The 19,031-nt window shown below is 40.4% G+C and overlaps 3 protein-coding genes across 5 annotated transcripts in view; 2 read left to right on the forward strand and 1 right to left on the reverse strand.

The window, feature by feature from the left end:
• b4galt2 (UDP-Gal:betaGlcNAc beta 1,4- galactosyltransferase, polypeptide 2) overlaps nucleotides 1–5,433 on the forward strand; it is a 250,168-nt gene extending 244,735 nt beyond the window's left edge. Inside the window, exon 8 of the mRNA XM_023286532.3 lies at nucleotides 554–5,433. Within this exon, the coding sequence (XP_023142300.2) occupies nucleotides 554–704 (151 nt within the window). The 3' untranslated portion in view covers nucleotides 705–5,433. The remainder of the gene's footprint in view (nucleotides 1–553) is intronic.
• A 1,637-nt stretch (nucleotides 5,434–7,070) lies between these two features.
• Nucleotides 7,071–11,502, reverse strand: zgc:113531 (uncharacterized protein LOC541359 homolog). The gene is made up of 3 exons (XM_023286541.3): nucleotides 10,962–11,502; nucleotides 9,376–9,505; nucleotides 7,071–9,091 (listed from the first exon to the last, which is right to left on the reverse strand). The coding sequence occupies exons 1-3, from the start codon at nucleotides 11,301–11,303 to the stop codon at nucleotides 8,901–8,903; spliced, it is 663 nt and encodes a 220-aa protein (XP_023142309.1). The 5' UTR covers nucleotides 11,304–11,502; the 3' UTR covers nucleotides 7,071–8,900.
• Nucleotides 11,503–11,694: 192 nt separating this feature from the next.
• The window catches only part of ccdc24 (coiled-coil domain containing 24), a 19,140-nt gene continuing 11,803 nt past the window's right edge, over nucleotides 11,695–19,031 (forward strand). For 2 of the 3 annotated variants that reach the window (XR_008603076.1, XM_023286539.3), the window contains exons 1-3: nucleotides 11,695–11,873; nucleotides 12,446–12,607; nucleotides 16,330–16,517. Coding sequence is in view for 2 of the 3 variants with exons in the window: in XM_023286539.3 (XP_023142307.2) it covers nucleotides 12,458–12,607; nucleotides 16,330–16,517 (338 nt within the window). In the remaining variant the exon portion in view is untranslated. The remainder of the gene's footprint in view (nucleotides 11,874–12,445; nucleotides 12,608–16,329; nucleotides 16,518–19,031) is intronic. The other variant, XM_023286538.3, reaches the window with a different exon arrangement.

Below are 19,031 nucleotides of genomic sequence, written 5' to 3' on the forward strand. Positions count from 1 at the left end.
TCTCTATGTCCAAGCAGTGGAACACACTTACACTACCGTTCAAAAGTTTGGGGTAACTTAGATGTTTTTCAGAGAAAAGCAATTTTTTTTCAATGAAGATGACATTAAGTTAATCAGAAATCCAGTCTAGACATTGTTAATGTGGTAAATGACTATTCTAGCTGGGAACGGCTGATTTTTAATGGAATATCTACATAGGGGTACAGAGGAACATTTCCAGCAACCATCACTACTGTGTTCTAATGCTACATTGTGTTAGCTAATGATGTTGAAAGGCTGATTGATGATTAGAAAACCCTTGTGCAATTATGTTAGCACATGAATAAAAGTGTGCGTTTTCTTGGAAAACTGAAATTTCCTAGGTGACCCCAAACTTTTGAATGGCAGTGTGTATACCCACATATACTCACTCAAGCAGGGGCTCATAAAGAGGCCAAGAATTTAATGTAAAAATCTAAATTTTCCTCTCTTTTCTTGTACAAAATTGAATACATTTTCTTCTTCTGTCTCTTCCCTCCCCTCCTACCGTCTCTTTCTCCTTTTAACCCATTAGGTTCAATAAAATACAGAACACCAAGAACACGATGAAGAAGGACGGCATCAGCTCTCTGACCTACAGACTGGTTCAGGTTAAGAGGTATCCTCTGTACACAAACATCTCTGTGGAGATCGGCAAGCCACCGCCTCGGCCCATTAAGGGTTAGAGGGAAAGAGGAAGATGAGGGCCGTGAAGCACATTGGTGAGAGAGGGGGGGGAAGTGAAGAAGAAAACTGGAAGATAGGAAGAAAGTGTGTCCCAAACATCTGTATGGATGCTGGATCGAAGACTAGAGAGCAAAACTAGTCTCAAGCACATCGTAGTGTCTCTTTCTCCCTTATTTCCCCTCTCCTATGTTTTTCTTTTTGCTGTTGTTTTGAGACCTCTGCGTGATATTTCTCTCTTTTAGGACTCAGGCTCTTTCCAACTTCTTCAAGCTGCCAATTGCAGGTATCACACCTACGTTTACTGAACCAATCAGTGACTTCAGAGTGAATAACTTCTGGACCCAAGCTGGAATATCAGTGTCTGACCAAAGGTTGGCATCAAACCTGGAGTCTTTCCATTAACAATCCTTTGTAAACTGGAGGGCATCCAACGGCATATCGACTCCGACAGGAAGGGTTGTTGGCTGATTCAGATATGAGACAATAATATTGTGACACGTGACAAGTTTTCACAGTCTGCTTTGGAAATGTTGTGTCCAGAAATGGGCCATTTACATGGATGCAATCTAAGAGAAATATGGAATGAAGATGAGGCAGCTGCTTGTTGGGAAATTATCAGGAGAATAACAAACCTGGTGGATAACAAACCCTACAAAGGCCATCAAAGAATTACCTTTGTGACTATTCGTGCTGACAGTCAGTGGAGTGAGGACTTCCACTGGAAGCAAACTGTATCATTAACATAATAAGGACATGCAGTGATGAACCATGAGATTGTTTCAGATGGTTTGCATATCAGAGACATCAGCGTATCTTCACATTTGATGCTAAGAGACGATTTAATAGTGACATTTTCGTCAGGGAGTCACCTGTTTGGATCTAATTACTCAATCAAACCCTCTCCTTTCAATTAATGAATGTGTATTGTGCCTGCATTTACAGCAGAAGACTCAGAACAGTGCTGGTGAACATGTTCATCAGAAGCAACAACCACCTGAGAACTCTCTTTTTGTTCTCTTTTTTTATACATATGAACTAAAGCTTTGGAAAAAGGAATTGACTTGCTGGAAGTTTTGCAACAAAAGTGGATATATTGAAGATATGAAACATTTTTTTCCTGTATGCAGTGTGGTGGAACTACCTTGGGAAAGCATTTGAAATCAAATTGAGGAAATGAAGGCAGCAGCCTGATTTATGCTGGCAGCTCAGTTATGATTTTAACCCCTTGTGGCACATAAAGAGATTATGTTTTTTCGGAAATTTAGCCTTTTTCCACTTTGTCTCAACAAGGATGGTTGTAGGTACTTTAATATACCTAGAAAAATTGGACATTTGCCACATTTTCTGAACAGATTTGGGGCATAAACATCAGAAGTGAGCTGTTAGGATGTTTCACAGGAATAAAGCATTGTGGATACAACTTGTAACTTTCACACAGACAAGACAAGGTGAAACATAATCAACTCACAAGGTCTTTTTTTCAGCCTATGATGTAACCTGGAAGTTTTATAAAGTGTTGCAGTTCATTAAAACTCTATTGATAATATTAATATACCATTTTCTCTGTCTACTATCTTTTTCTTTCCATCTGTAAGAAAAAGATGATCATATCCAGAAGGAGGAAATTAGAAGGTGATGGTCCTCTGCTGGTGGAAATTGTGAATTTTGAAGCGGTAATGAGAAGTTAGCGTTTGAGCAGTTTGAGTGACGTCTCAGTTGCTGTTTCAGATTTTATCTTTATCAGCTGCCATGCCTGCATTGTAATCTATTTTATCACGTTTAGATTTCATAAGTGATGGACTAAATGAACCAGTTACACTTTTTTATTGCAAAGACTCGAGTAATTCTGAAAAACTTTTTTTCTCTCTTTAAGTTTCCCTCTGTGAAAAAGGAACAGTCAAACTGTTGTTTCATGATTTTGTCCATCAACATGTTGAAGCCTTTGACTGTTTTGTGCTTTGATACATCGCTCTTCTTCCTCTGTCTTATTCTTCCTCGTCTCTACTGTTGATGCTGTTACTGTTGACGCCTAAAACGCCAAACTGATGCCTTCAGAAGTTATCTGTTTGCGGCTGAGAAGCACTTAGAGGTTATCTGTAATTCAAAGGTCATTCTCTTGGGGGAAATTTATGTGATGAAAAAGTGTGCTTGAAGATGGGAAAGACTGAAATGAACATGTATTTGTTTGTAGTGCAAAAAGAGGGGAAAAATATTATCCATCCATCCATTATCTTAATCCTCATTAGGGTTGTGGGGGGCTGGAGTCTATCCCAGCTGACTTAGGATGGAGGCAGGGGACATCTGGACAGGTCACCAGTCTGTCACAGAGCTACATATAGAGACAAACAATCACACTCACATTCACACCTATGAACAATTTAGAATTACCAATTAACCTCAGCATATTTTTGGACTGTGGGAGGAAGCTGGAGTACCCGGAGAAAACCCACCGATGTCCAGGGAGAACATGCAAACTCCATGCAGAAAGATCCCGGGAAGGCTGGGATACAAACCAGGGATCTTCTCGCTGCAGGGCGAAAGTGCTAACCACCAAGCCCAAGTGTATCTAATTAATTAATAATTATATATGACCACTTCTTTAAATTTTTAGGATCTGAGCCAACATGAGTTGTCAAGGACATACATTCTTTCCCAATTATTCCATATTCACCAGTTAAAGGTAAAATCAATGATTCCAATTATTTGAAATTTTTATCAAATTCAGTGACTATCTCCCATCAATCTTGTAGCTGTTTTGTCTAGTGTTCGTACACAGTCCTCGCTCTGTAAATGGGAATCAAGCGATTCACACAAAATTATTCCAGTGTGTCCTGCACATCTTTGAGCTTGTGCAAATTAATGCTTTTGCAGAGAAAAGAGGGAAAGGGAGGTGAAGGGGAGACGGAAGGAAATGCCTGAAAAGCATTATCAAGATTAAAAAATATATTTTAAACAGACACCGGTTTGCATAAAATCCTGCAACTGTTTGCTCTGCCTGATCAATTTTGGTCTTTTTTTCAAGGTAAAAATTGTGTATTGTTGTCCTCTTCTTTGGTCAGCCTTAAGGCAAAAATGTTCTCATCTGTTTGGCTCTCTGTTATCTTCGCCTCAAAGCTGTTGGAAGGTATGATCACTGCACCCTTCTGCACACACACATGCATTCACGCTGTCCTCCCTGTTTTTGCATTATCTCCCTTTTCACTGCCTTTTCTTTCTTACTCTGCCAGTCTGGGCTGCTTGTGTCAATGGCACGCTGTTGTGCTTTGTGGTGGACCCTCTTCAGGCACAGCTGTGCCTCACAAGAGTGCTCCGTCTTTCAATAGATATCGACAGAGCCACTCTTTGTGTCTGAATCTTTTCCCCTTACTGTATCTTTATTTTTCTATCCATCTCTTCACAGTACACGTCCCCATTTGTGAATCCTCCCCCTTTTCTCATCCTCTCTCCACTTCATCACACTCTTAATTTCCTTGTCACTCTCCTTCCTTTCTGTATTTTGATCTTTTTTTTGGCAGTCCTCCACCCCTGGTGAGTTTCTGTGTCTTCAGTAGGCAGACCACACACAAAGAGGTCAATGCAGCCCATTCTCTAAAGTGTTTACAGCTTACCCTGTGCAATATGACGGCTTCATTCCCACCTTCCACATATCCTGCCTTTATATCAGTGCTTGGGGATGTGAGGTGTTTTGTTTTTTCGTTTTTGCAGTTTGTAATGCAGTCATCGTTTCTGCTTTTCTTCATTCTAATACACCTGTTGGTTTCAAATCCGAATAATCAGCACACAGTGAATAGCATTACTGCAGTCACATTGATTTTTACAGTTCTTACAACATTAAAGGGGCACTCCAGCAATTTAACTTTTTACTTTCGTGACACTGGGCCATTTTTCAGAGACAGATTTCAACATCCAGTCACTGGGCTTTAATTTTTTTTTAGGTGCACCAGAGGCTACAGATTGTCCCAATGAGGAAACTAATTTCACCCTTTGCAGCTGCAATGATTTCACTGCTGTGTCAATTGTGAGTGAATTCACCCACAATCACATCATTTTGAAGTGGCTGCCTCTGATTGGCAGCTCTGACCGGCCACCTCTCAGTGGCAGTGGGGGCTCATGGGTACTGCAGTATTTAGAGCCTTCAGCCATGCCAAGCTGATGGACACAGGCAGCACTATTTGTGACGGGTAAACTCAGCTCTAAAATTGGTGGAGTGTCTCTTTGAAAAGAAGATCAGTTCTAGGTTCATCAAGGATATTCTGACAAATTACTGGGAACCTTTTATGAGATTAGTCATTGGAGAAAGTGAAGGATATACAGCAGGATGGATCCAGCGTGTATAAACAGTAACATGGGTTGAAGATGTAAAGATCAGGTACAGAAACTTTAGCAAAAATAGTATTTGAAATGTTTGCTTTACATGAGAATAAAGCAACCACGTGGAGTGCTTCATGTTTCTTATTGGACTTTTGACCTTTGAAGCTGTCCCAGCTCCCCTCTGCTGGTTCAAGTGTTTGTTTCAAATACGCGTTTTGCTCGTCTGCGCCTGATGGCAGACAGGACTTTAATGGCCTGTGGGTGTTTTTAAAAATTTACTGTACTCTAGCTAAGTTTTTTTTTGTTTTTGTTTTTTTGTACATTGAATGTTGAAAATGTTATATCTTATATAGAATGCATTATGTCATATCAAACCTACTTTTTCTATACAATCAATAAATCCGATGTTAAAGATTGTATGATGGTGTTTTTTATGGATGTATTTTACTGTGATTGTTTTTTTTTTCACAGGTTACTGAAGACTCAGTTTATAAGAAATGATTTTGTACCTGCAGACTGGGGCAATCCAGAGCCCCTTGATGTAATATTGGCAGCTGATGGCAACCCTACCTCCCGTTGCCATGACAACCCACATAAACCTGTTGTTGCTGTGCGGTCTCACTGACTGATCCAGCTTTACTTCTGCAGCCTTACTTTGTCTTATCAAATCAAATGAAAATATACTTTATTAATCCCGAAGGAAATTGAGGTATCCAGCAGCGCATTACACTACAAATATACAATAAGGCACGGTGAGGTAAAAAAGGTGAGAAGATGTATAAACAATATAAAATGTAAGATTAAAATAAGAACAATCTGCTAAATGAAGTCCATGTCCACCATCCCTACGAGTTGAAGAGCTGGATGGCGCTGGGGACAAAAGAATTCCTGAGTCAGTCTGTGGAGCATTTCAGCAACCGTTGTCTGAAACACAGCACATGATATAGAAACAAAAACTGGTAAAGCTCAGGAAGCATTACACTCTCTGTCAAAAATACGGGTTTCTCCAATCAAAACGGCAACCAAAATGAGAGTATTCAAGGCGTTAGTGGAATCCATCTTGCTTTATGGATCTGACTCCTGGTCACTAACAAAGACACTCTCAAAAAGAATTGATAGGACTTGTAGGAGAATGTTTCAGATAGTACAAAACATCTCCTGGATCACACCTCACCAACAAGTCCCTATATATCACATCCACGCTTCTCAACCATCATTAGGCAACATAGACTAGCCCTTGCTGGACATGTGGTGAGACACAACGAAGCAGCTGGTCAAGTACTGTTACGGAAACCTGATACTATCAGAAGGGTTGGCAGGCCTAGCACAACATTAAGGAAGGGGCTAGATGAAGACACGGGTCTGGAAGGCAAAGAAGTTTTGACTGCGATGTTGGACAGTCGGAGCTGGAGGAAGAACTTTATTCATGTCACCGATTCCGTCGGACGCAATTGACTGAGCCTGCCACTGAACATGCTCTTCTGTCCGTCCAACATGCTGCATAGGGGATGGATGGAATTATCTATGATGCACAGCAACTTGTTCAGACAGCGTCGCTCAGCTACCGTGACCACAGAGTCCACCCCCCCCCCCACAACTTTGCTAGCCTTGTTGACCAGCTTGTCAGGTGTGTTCCTGTCCTTAGCCTTCACATTCCCACCCCAGCACAGCACAGCATAGAAGAGTACGCTGGAGACAATAGACTGGTAGAATAGGTTGAATAGTTCACTGCAGATGTTGAATGACCTCAGCCTGCGTGGTAGGCATAGCCAGCTCTGGCCCTTCTTGTACAGCACATTCGTGTTCGCAGACCAGTTCCATCTGTTCCATACATTAGTAGAAACATGATTTTAATGCTACAACAGTAACACTATCTTTTTTCTCTCTAATATTTCTTCTTTTCTTTTTCCTCTTTTCCTTTGTTGAGAAGTACTGGTTCCAACCTAACAGCAGAAAAGCTCTGCAGTTAAGATTCTCAGACAGAAGCCAGGAAATGGTCCACCCAAAGTGAAAAGGCGTAACTCAGGGCAAAAACAGAAAACAGGAGACATTCAAAGGGTATAAAAAGGTGTTTTAATTTGGACTATTTTGACACTATCTTTTGGTAGAGCTGGTGTAGATGACTAGTACGACCCACAGCAGTATCTCACTTGAGATTTCCATTAGTTCCCTTTTGTTTCAGCTACCTAATTGAAACTACACTTGTAGGAATAGTTAGATGTAGATATTTTGGTAACTACACTTTCCCAGTTTCTTGACAGAAGTTAAGTGTGATTAAACTCTTGCGTCTGTGAACTAAATATGAAGCCAGAGCTGGTTAAATCAGCTTTGCATAAAGACTGAAAACAGCCTGGCTCTGTCCAAAGACAAAGAAATTATCACTAAACTCACTAATTATATGTTATATTTTGGCAAAACCGCATGTACTGGACTATTTTGTGGATGGGCCCAATTACCAGACAACCAACACCATCTATGAGAAAGTGATGTTGACTAACAGAGACTGAGACACACTGGCTCCTTCCAAATGTTTCCAGTCTTTGTGCTCAACTATAGCTGCTCCAATCTACCATATAGACGTCTGACTGGTCCTGATCTTCTCATATAACCCTCAGCAAGAAAAAATCAAATCCCAGGATGTCAAACAGCTTCATAAGTGCAGAAATTACAATTTAATCTCAAACCTTACATATAAATTCCAGCTGTGACTTGCCATTTGTAGTGTTGTACTTCATGTAGCAGCAGCCTGGTTCTCAAATCCCATAAACATGGAGTATAAATTGAGAGTTTTTGGTTTGAATTCCATGGTCTCTCCTGGTTTAAGCGGTAGATGATGGCAAATTATTGAGAGAAGATGTTTTACATATTGAGCTGTATAAAATCAAAATATACTTCATGCTACATATCATCATACACTTTGATTCTACAAACAGTAGCAGATAACTTCACTTTAACAGTGTAAATAACAAAGTTGCTCTAAAAGCTACAGATTCCTTCCTGTGAAAAAATAAAGCAGCAAGTTACAGATTGCTTTTCTGCTCTACAGTGTACAAGCACAACTAGCATTCCATTAAATGACATTACTTTCAAATATTGCCTGTGTTTACACCTACAGCACAGTCATAGGTCAGGCCGTCCTCTCATACATTACATTTCAATCAGGCTGGAAAGTGAAGAACCAGATTTATAGAACTTTTACAAAATAGTTTATTGCTCCTCTCATCCATCCTCTAGTCTCAATTGCATCACAGCTGTGCACACATTTTGGCACTGCATCTACCGGTGACAAGTCAATTATAATTTCTATAATCCAATAATATTATTGGCTTTGTTACGCTGCATAAAATACCTCCCGGGTAACTAAAGTCTATAAAAGCCCACTACTCTTTCTCTAAAAATATATTGATGTAATTGGCCTTCTTAAAAAAAACTGTGGACAAGCAGAACAAACAAAAATTCATCTGGAGCAGTAAATCAAACAACTGTACGTTTACAACACTGCAGACCATATTTTTAAAATGGAAATAGGTTTAGTCCCAGTTTTCTTGACCTAATTTTGTTTTGTCAAGGACTAAAAATCATCATCTCCAGTGAGATGAAGTCTTATCTGTTCTTATTGATCCAATTTCAGGCTTGTTTGCAGCAATCAAATGTTGGAGAAAATATCCTCGTTAAATGACAGATGACATTTCGGACAGCTTGTTGTGTTCTCAAAAGATTTCTTTGGTTGCTTTTCCCAAAAAGTTACATTTTTGCAGATGATCATTACATGTGGCTGTACATCATTTTCACTACAGGAAGGACTGAAACAACATGTGCAGCACATCAGTCGTCAAAGGAAATGTGTTTTAAGATTACAGCTGGTTCTGTGCTGACAAAGAGAATCAGTTTTGCTGGGCGGACGGTTGTTCTGGTTTACAGTTTTTAAGGCGGGAACAGGTTGCGAAGCGATTTCCCTCCCAGTAACCGGCATCCTGGCCGTCGTGGCAGCGGCACTTGGTGCAGGAGTCGACCCAGACGGGCTCTCCAGCAGGAATCACTTGGCTGCGTGATGCATCAGCGTAGCAGTTTGGACCTGGAGAGAGAAAAGCAAGCAGAGATAATTTCAGCTCCAAACAGGCAGTCAAGCGGACAGTGTTGTGCAAACACACTCATCCCTGCATGCAAATGATGAACTGTATTCTCATCCAAACGTCATCCACAAAACAAGACCATTGTTAAAGCTAAATTACTATGTTTGAAAACCATGCTTACTCTAAAAAGAAGCTAAATCTCACGTTGCGTCTCTGAGGAGCCCTCTGTGCCGGCTTTTTTAACAACTTACTTTCAGCTTTATTTTTGAACAGTGTTGCAACTTACCGTCCTTGCATTCAGGGCAGCATTTCCCAGGTTGGTAGATGGGGTTGACGCATGGTGGAGGAGCACAATCTGCTACTAGACAGCGGGCGATGCCATCACTGTCACAAGTGCACTGTTCACATTCTGATGGCTGCAAAACACACAAACTCTGAGACTCAGCTTGGGTCATTTTATAATCTTGATGGTCGTTTAACTGCTGTGGGTAGCAGGTAGACAAATTATATATACTATAACAGAATTGTATTCCTAACCAGCCTCATGTCATCTCAAAAGGGGGCGCTGTTTACCTCCAGTTTTCTGCTGTATATTCACCACATACAGACATCACATCATGTGGTTCATGGATTTGCAAGTTTTTTAGAGATTCATCTAAACTCACCCTTATTTGTGTATCACACACATAATAAAGGTACTAACTTTATAAATACGCGTGTGTGCATTTGCATTATTTACACATGGGATAACAGTGAACATGAGTTGCACGAGAAAGTGGAACCTGCATGAAACAGATGAAGAAACCCAAAGTTTACAGAGACAACAGTGTTAATCTGTGTGAGGCATATTAGTTAGTTACAGTATACACTACCATTCAGAAATTTGGGGTCACCCAGGCAAGTTCAGGTTCTCCATGAAAACTCACACTTTTATTCATGTACTAACATAATTGCACAAGGGTTTTCTACTCATCAATTAGCCTTTCAACACCATTAGCTAACACAATGTAGCATTAGAACACAGGAGTGATGGTTGCTGGAAATGTTCCTCTGTACCTCTATGGAGATATTCCATTAAAAATCAGCTGTTTCCAGCTAGAATAGTCATTTACCACATTAACAATGTCTAGACTGTATTTCTGATTAATTTAATGTTATCTTCATTGAAAAAAATGTTTTTCTTTCAAAAATAAGGACTTTTCTAAGTGACCCCAAACTTTTGAATGGTAGTGTAGGTCTACTGGAAATAATCTAAAGTTTAGTTTTAGAGTTTCCACTCAGTTTGGTTGAGAGTTGCCACGTTATTCTTTCTATAATGTGTGGAATTCTTATATTAGTCTTATTGGATATTATTCCAGTACTGCATGTACAGTCTTATTCAAAATAGTTTATAGCTTTGCAGTGACATTTGAAGTACTATTAGAAAAATACTGTTGGCATCAGAGCATTCAGCTTCTTCATTTTGAGACATTTTCTGACTCCACATTTTCAAAACAGTGAATCCAAGAACTTGCTAACCCAAATATGTTATTAGTCACCACAAATATTTGAAAAAATGACCTTCACTGCTTTGTGTATCAGTGGTTCCTGACCTCTAGATACCAGAAGATGCACAACAGACATCTGGTATTTTGCAAAAATGCAAATAATAGAGAAAAGTCACATAAAACAAGCACAGTGGCGTCTCAGAAATATATTTTGTTACTCGGTGATCATTTACTCCTGTAGTGGGACAATTTGAGGGACAATTTTAGAGGAATATGTTGTCTGAATTAGGATTACAAAAAGACAGAGACGCAATCCCATTTGAAGGCCTTACAAGATTAGGGTCATGCATTTCCTTTCAGGGGGTTAATTCGTCTTCAGGCTCACCTGGAAGTTCTGCCCCAGCTCGTACACCACCCCTCGGTACTCACAGCCGATCTTCTCGCACCGGGGGCAGCAGTCGGTGGGGTAGTGGCTCACGTGGATGCATGCAGCCGGCAGTGAGGTGCACTCAGTGCGGGCACATGCTGAGCCCTCGGCGGTGCACTCGCACTGTGTGCAATGATCAGAGTCCAGAAAGTACCATTCCCCAACGTAGTATATGCTGCCATTGGCCTCGCAGGTGCTCTCCTGCTGCCCGGCCACCGAGAAGCCCAAACCGGCCTGTGCGCAAAGCAGAAGTGCCAAAACCAGCGTGCGCACTGTGCGCTCACAGAAAACCTTTGTCATAATGTATCTGATGGATCACTTTGCCCAAAAGAGAAAGTTAAAAAGCAGCGTCAGCGAAATGAATCGTCCACCGTAGTCCTGCTGGGGTTTGGTAGCAGATCACCCAAGTTTACAAAAAAAGTGAAGTTTCTCACATTGTTACTAAACGTCCTGTGTTCCCTCTGAGCTCCTCCACAGCGGTCTGCAGGTCCTGCGCTCACTCCTGCACACAGCCCGGAAGGGAGGGAGGTTGGGGGCAAAAAGAGGGAAAGTTTCCTGAGAGTTCAGCAGCTCAGTCTGTCCCTCTCCGAGTTTTATACTCACTAATCCAGACTTTTACCACAGCGCATGTGTCGTGTGTTCCTTTTCGAAAAACTTTATCACCCAAGGGAAGAAAAAGATTGGACTGACTGTCAGCTTATTTTGTTGCACTATTATATTTTATAGCGTTTTACTGACACCACAAGGAAAGGCTTGTTACGGTTTCTAGGAAATTTCACCGTTGACAGTTCCTTCGCAATCTCGCGATATCTCCCCCTAGCAACTGCACTGTTTTACCTGGATACCAGCAAGCACCAGGAACCAATTAAGGTTTGTTTCTCGGTACCAACAAACTAAACCAATTTCTATAAAGCAGCTGCCGTGTTTTACACAAACAGTTTATCGTTTTATAAGCGCTTGACATACGCTCCGTGACTCTTTAGCTTTTGTGAAACATTTTACATTCCACAGGTGGACGGTAGCTAGCTTAGCGTTAGCCGTGCTACGGCTAAAGTTACTACTAAATTAGCTACTAGTACTACTTTGTACTTTTGTCTGTCATTTTTAGTGTTGTGGACAAAACTTATTAAGTGAACGTGCGTGTCTGGTTTGAAACATTAGCAGCCTGATATGAGCTGGAACAAGAAATTCAACTTTCAGTCAACATTTTTCACTATATTCTGACATTTTATACAACATCTGGTAGATTAGTTGAGGAAATAATCAACTGAATAATCAACAATGAAAATAATAGCTATTTTTTCCAAACGTCCACTGTGATACGTCTAAGTTGTACGTAAGGTTATCAACTAAGTTATATTTCGGTATTGGTGGACTGTCATACCGCTTAGTCTCTTGTAATTGTTGTGTATGTCAATGTATTTGTATTCCTCCACCCCTAGATTGCTTTTCACATGAATTCACCTGATGGAAACCACCTCTGGTGCCCTGACAAGTCCCTATGGCGCCTGATTGCTGAGCATGTTTCTGCGTCCGAGCTGCAGGAGATCCACACTGCGCTGGGCCACTCTTTAGTTGACACGTACATAGAGGTGCACTCTGAGGTGAGAGGCTTTTTTATGACTCCAGTGTTTGATCTCTTCTGTCAGAATGTTTCTGTGTACAGCATCTGGCTTTTAGGTTGGAACATTCCTCTTCAGATTCAGCCGATAAAGCTTCCTTCATCATTCATGTTTTTTTTTTTCACACTGACGGTTTTATTCCTTCAAGGAATTCAGACATTAGGTCTCTTTCTATTGGGATTCCGCAAGAATACAACCACAAGAATTTCCGTTTGGGTAGAATGAATCAAAAAAATTGCTCAGTTAAGCATTCCTGGCCAAACAATTTAAGAAGTCTGTTTTAAGGTTGTGTAAGTAGGATATTTTGGCTGCCTAAATTCATTAATTAGGGTTCCCAGACTCCATAATAAAAGTGAAATGTGGGTTAACTGGCACTGCGCTGCAATGAAGTCCAAATGTGAGCTAGACAGACATCAATATTTACCCAAGGCCAACTAAACTCTCAGCCCCAAAGCCCCTTGCATGGACGTGCTCAGCTCCAGCAGGATGACCTCACACAAGACAGACTTGCAGGGTCAATGAACAAAATCTAAGCAAAGGGGAAATTCACACAACTCATTAAAAAGGCCAAAAGTCAAGACTGAGGAGAAAATGTTAATTTGAATAGGAAATGATTTAGAGAAAACTCTAGGTACAATATTTCAAAGAAAGCAGAGTCACTCCATGAGTCTGGTCAGAAAAAAATAATATCTGCAAAGAATTAAGAAATGCAGTCATGTATTTATTTAAATGTTAGTTGGTTGCTGAAACTTGCATTGCTTGAAGTTACAGTGACACAGTCTATCATGACTGCCTGAGTTACATCGTCAAGTTCATATTAATAGAAAATAATAATAACTTAAATGATTATGAACAATTGTCAGAATACTTGCCTTTTAACTCATTCATTACATAGATAAATGGAACTGAAAACACTACAGTGCACTGAAAATCCTTTAGTTGTTCAGCTTAAAGCTAAATGTGAATACACATACCCTAGTCTGCTGAGGGAACATTCCTCTAAAGCTGACTTATATAAGAGAAGTCCTACTTATGCACTTAAGATCAAGTCTGAAGCTGTTAATTCATACAGACACAAAGAATTCACCTCAACAGCACTTCCAGACTGATATGAAAAAAATCACCATTTCTCACAGCATCCATCCACTCCTCGCCTCTCCCTCTAACGCTGTCCTTCTCTCTTCTTCTGTTTGTTCAGAATTGAAATCTCTCCATCTGTACATCAGCTCTCGTCTTCCTGCAGTGCACCAACAGGCCTGTGACTGTTTGTAGAAAAACACCTGGATGTAGTTTGTCTTAGCTCTCAAATGTAGCTGCTGACCACGTAATAGTTATGTGGCAACTTGCGTGTGAAAACCACACGTGAAAGCGACACGACACACACTTAAACTGGCTTCAAAACACAATTTAGAGAGGCATCAAAACAAAAATCCAGCTAGGTCGGTGCAGAATATTTGAGCTTGTATGCAGACACACTCCCGTCTGACACACACACATACTGTAGACACACAGAGAGAAGCCCAGTGAGCTTAGTGAGTCAGGGGCTCGGTATAACAGGGTTAAAGAGGCTAATCCTCAACTGTTGATAAGACTGTTAGCAACACATATTCTTTGACTCCGCTGTGCGTATGTGCATGTCAGCATACGTGTATTATGTGCCTGTATATGTGTGTGTGACTTTCAGTATTACTCTGATGTTTCTTCACCTACAGTTCAGTCTATGTGCCGGCTGACTGTAAAGCCTCCAGACGAAAAGAAAGACTTAGCCTTTGAGAAATTTTCAGGGGAAAAAAAACAAAGCACAGAGCGCCTTATTCAACTCTCACACTCGTGCAAGCAGGTTTTCCCTCAGTTATTACATTTACTGTAGGATGGATCGCTTCCTTCTTCTTATTTTGTTCTCTCCTTGTCTGCCTATCTCCCCATATTTCTCCTTCCTGTCTTTGTCTATTTCTCTTGCAGCCGTTTAATGAATTCCATCCCTCAGTGAGCCACTGTGAAAGTAATAGTAGATCTGCAGACAGCTCCTCCATTCCTCAATACTGCCATTCCTCCCTCCATCAAGGTCCTCATTGTCTACGGCGGTTAGATCAGAGGAAATATTAGACTCTTTTTTCAAGTCTAGAAGGCCAATCTCTCTGTGCCTCCCCCTAAACTCTCACTTTTTCTCTCAAAGCTGAATGAAAATGAGCCCTTTCAGTTAAATGTATTCTACACCCACATTTAAATAATTCAACATAATAGTTCCTGGTAAGTTTTTTCCTTCCTTTTAAACTGACATGTTTCAACAGTGTAGCCTTAAAATAGCTCCTGGATGAGATCAGCAGTCTCTTAGCAGGAGTGGAGGAAACAAATCCAGAGACAACTCCTTAGTCTGTAAACCATGAATCCTGTAACATAAACACCTCAACACCCAAAAACACACGGAGGAAGCTGGTGTGAGGGGAAACGGCTCCTGTGGGTGTATGATGTGTAAAAGCCTGGCATTCCAGTGGACACAGACGCAAAGTCCAGAAGTTGCGTGTTAAGTATCCTCCAGTGGTTTCCTTTGAAGTGAAGTGTTTGACTGCAACACGACAGAAATGATTGGCAGGGAACAGGTGTGGAGGTGCTAATGGGATCCAGACTTAGCTGAGAAACTCACACTTACAGAGACTAAAAGGCTGCCTGCTCTCACTGCACACAGGGCTGCTTGTCCTAATGGCCAACTATATATATATATATATATATATATATATATATATATATATATATATATATATATATATATATATATATATATATATATATATATTTAATTCTGTAGCCAGTGTAGTGTGCAAGCATGTTAACATGGTGTGGTGTTGTCAGATGTTTTCTGTCCCCGTGCTTCTAAAACATGTATTGCTTCCTGTTCCACAAAGACAGTGTTTACAGTAGTTTACATTAAACAAGATCTCAACAGCCCTGACAATGTTTTCACTGAGTGACGAGAAAATGGAGAGAAATTGCTTCATGGTCCCTTAAGTAATTGAAAAGCTAAATCAGTTAAACTGCAGTATTTGTACTGCTAGTAGGAGATCTTAGCATTTCAATCCATCTAACACTTGGTTTTCCATTTTTTTTAAATGTATTTTTTAATAGATACATTTCCAGATTTCAGTTTTTGTTTAAAACAGAAAATATACAGTGTGCTAATTACATGTCACTCTTTTATACATACATGAAGTGATTACAAGTATACTTTACATTAACTAGGAAGCAATGAATGAGTATGAGGCATCTGGTTACCTCTTGCTATGACAATAGTGTGATTACACACGAAGCGCAGTGTTATACTAGTATGAATCAGCATAGCAAAGAATTGAAGAAGGAATCCTGCACCTATAGTACCTGATATACTGAGTATTCTGACAGTATAATTGCTTTTTCACACATCTGTAGACTCAAAAAAAGATCCACGATTCCTCTCGGCAGAGTCACTCGTCTGGATCACTGCTTGCAACGTACTACACTCTGCTCTAGATGAACATTTTAAACATTTTAATTTGTTGATGCAGTCATATATTGCCACATCATGAGTTGTCAGCTGCGAATCAGTCACCTGCAATGTGTCCACATCACCAAACATTTTGACGAATAACATCTCCTTAGTCCTTGAAACCTGTCTTTTAAAGGTTTGTCTGCATAACCTCTGGGTGCCCTCACTGTGGTAACTTTTGCAGGTAGAGATATGGCACAAGATGTGCCAGATGAGCCAGCGAGGTGGAAACCATGGCAGAGGAGCAGGGACCACGTTCACGTGTCCACAGGGTTCCCCTCTAGCTGACCCTCCTGTTGTGAAAGAGCTGCTGAGAGCTGAGGTCAAGATGTTGCTGCAGAATCTCAGGGAAAGAGCCAGCAGGAGGGGGAGGTAGGTGGAACATCTCATTCACACTGGTCACACTGCTCTACCGTATTTTAGTAAGAAGTGAGGGAAAGGTTGTGGTTCTTTATCCACTGACAAAAGCAGCACTGCTGTTAATTTTAGTGACACTGATACTTTGTTATAAATTAAAGAATACTGCTACTGTTATCACACATATCATCAAATGAGAATGTATTAAACCAAGGCAAAAATCTATTAACTTAATTATTATTCCCATACAAGGACGAAATAGAAGGTAGTCTGACGAAGAAAAAGACGAGACAGACTGATGTGTTACATTTTTAGACCACGTTCTCAGAAAATTCACTTCCTCAACATTTAAGTCATTACAGTCATTCAATAAAAGCAGTCTCTCTTTTTCCTAATTTTATTGAATTATTTAAGACATTTCTTTCCTCGTCAGTGGTCTAAACTGAGCACTTTTCTTTTTACCAACCGAGACATGGGATTGTCATTTAAGACTGTGGTCTCTCTACACCATTTTTTCCTGAACAAAGGGCGCCATAAAATGCTATATTGTGTCCTCATGTCTGTTACAAATGGCATGTGAAAGCAGAGGAACAAAGGTTTTTGGGGAGGGGATGTTGCTAACTGGTTTGGCAATTGTGGAAGAATAGGACAATTATAGGAGGGAGACATGCATTTCTGGATAAACTCACTGCTAGTTATATTACATTAAAGTTATGGTTTGCCTTAAGTGGGAGCTAAATACTCATCTTAAAATTGTTTGTGTGAAGTTGTGTACAATAACCCTACAGAAATTGCGGAAGACTGATTTATATCTAGTGGTTTGTTAGGGAAGAGCTCACAGGAGACAACAATAGAGTTGTTGCTGGAGCAAGGATATGACATATCTCTTTTATTTCTCATCTGGGAGTTATAATCTGATAATAAAACTACCTAATCTCAGCATGTTTTCTAATATTTCTATAGCATATTTTACATCTCAGGTCAGCGATGAGCCTGTGGCATTTGGCAGTTTAATCACATGTATTTAAATTGTCTAGAGATTGTCATAAAAAATGTCGGCAGGATAGTATTTGCTAGTAGTTGTTGCCCTACACACTCAATCACAATATAACGTCATTGTAAAGACACACAAGTGTGTGTGTGTGAGTGTGTGAGAGTTGGTGTATGTGTATACTAGGAACTATCCCAGCAACAGGCTCACTGCTGCCAGGAATGTTGCCCTGCGACACCTCTTTGGTTTTGCTGGGGGTTTTTAGGATAAGAACAACCTAAGATGGATTGTTCTGCTTTGTGACTTACCATTTATTGTCTGTCAATTTTTCCTCTTCCTTTTTATTGTGATTTTCTTTTTTTTCCTTTGCCAATTTATGTTGTGCTGTTAAGGTATAGGCTGCAGACAGCTCTTAATTGCCGTTGGGGTGAATATATGCACTCCTTTTGTCATCACCACCATCCCCTCTTTTTGAGGGTTTTTTAGAGCCGGTATTGATATGGATATTTGTATTCAAGGAGGCCAAGAGCACTCAGCAGTAAAAATCTAAATTAGGACTTTTCAAAACAAAAGGATGACTGGAAAAATTCTGAATATCAGATCTGGTAATCTGTCCGAGTGATAATTGGTCGACCCCTAGCTCAGAGCCATTTGTTTAACAGATTTGTGCCATGTTGACCTGTTTTATGGAATCTTCACACAGTATTTAGTAGTTTCAGTATTTTTTTTCTAAGCCTCATTTGGTCAGGTCTATTGACATCCTATGAGGAATAAGACTGTCTACAGCTAGGCTAGAATCTGTTTGCTGCTGTACTTTGGTGCTGAGGAATTTTGAGCAAAATGTTAATATCAGCGTGGTGGTAGCCGACATATTAGCAGGCTAATGTTTGACATATAGTATCTGCCGCGTTTACTGTTTTCATTTAGTATGTTGTATTTGCTAATGTTGGCTAATTATCGCTAACACGCAGTAGAGCTGAGGTTGATATGAATGATTTGCAGGTATTTGGTCACACAAATGGATAAGCAGCTTACCACTGTTGGAATTCAAGGCAGATACAACATGGCCCTAACGTTTCCAAGAGCAACCCCCTCATCGGACATTTTAGCCTTTTTTTCCCATTGTGGTGTCACATCTAACTGCTTTGATTATCGATTATGATGTTAAGTCTGCATGCGCCAAAACAGCGCAAGTAGTACTGGCTAGATGTTACCCCAGGCAGTGAGGACACGGACCGGGGATCTTCTAGCTGCAAGTGCTAACCACCAAGCCACTGTGCAGCCCTATTTTAACCTGTATGACAAACTGAATGTTGTTGTTGACTATGGTTGGTAGGAGTAGGCTGCTGCTGTGTAAGAATATATATTAAAAAAAGCAGACAGAAGAAGTGGTATTCTTTGTGGCGTTTAACCAATCAGCATCAAGCCCTGCACATCAGGTTTTTCAGAACCACTCAGAAGTACCTACCCTGGAAAAGAGACTTTTTTCTCCCCCAGAAATGAATCATGGTAAAGGTTTGACAGGGGCAGGCCTTGTG

Source organism: Amphiprion ocellaris, chromosome 10, assembly GCF_022539595.1.
Source record: "Amphiprion ocellaris isolate individual 3 ecotype Okinawa chromosome 10, ASM2253959v1, whole genome shotgun sequence".
NCBI classification, from domain to species: Eukaryota; Metazoa; Chordata; class Actinopteri; family Pomacentridae; genus Amphiprion; species Amphiprion ocellaris.

Coding starts and splice junctions, on each gene's coding strand:
- zgc:113531 (XM_023286541.3), bottom strand. CDS start 11,303: ATGACAAAGGTTTTCTGTGAGCGCACAGTGCGCACGCTGGTTTTGGCA. Junction 9,506..10,961: donor AGCTGGGGCAGAACTTCCAG/GTGAGCCTGAAG, acceptor TGTGTTTTGCAG/CCATCAGAATGTGAACAGTG. Junction 9,092..9,375: donor CTGCCCTGAATGCAAGGACG/GTAAGTTGCAAC, acceptor TTCTCTCTCCAG/GTCCAAACTGCTACGCTGAT.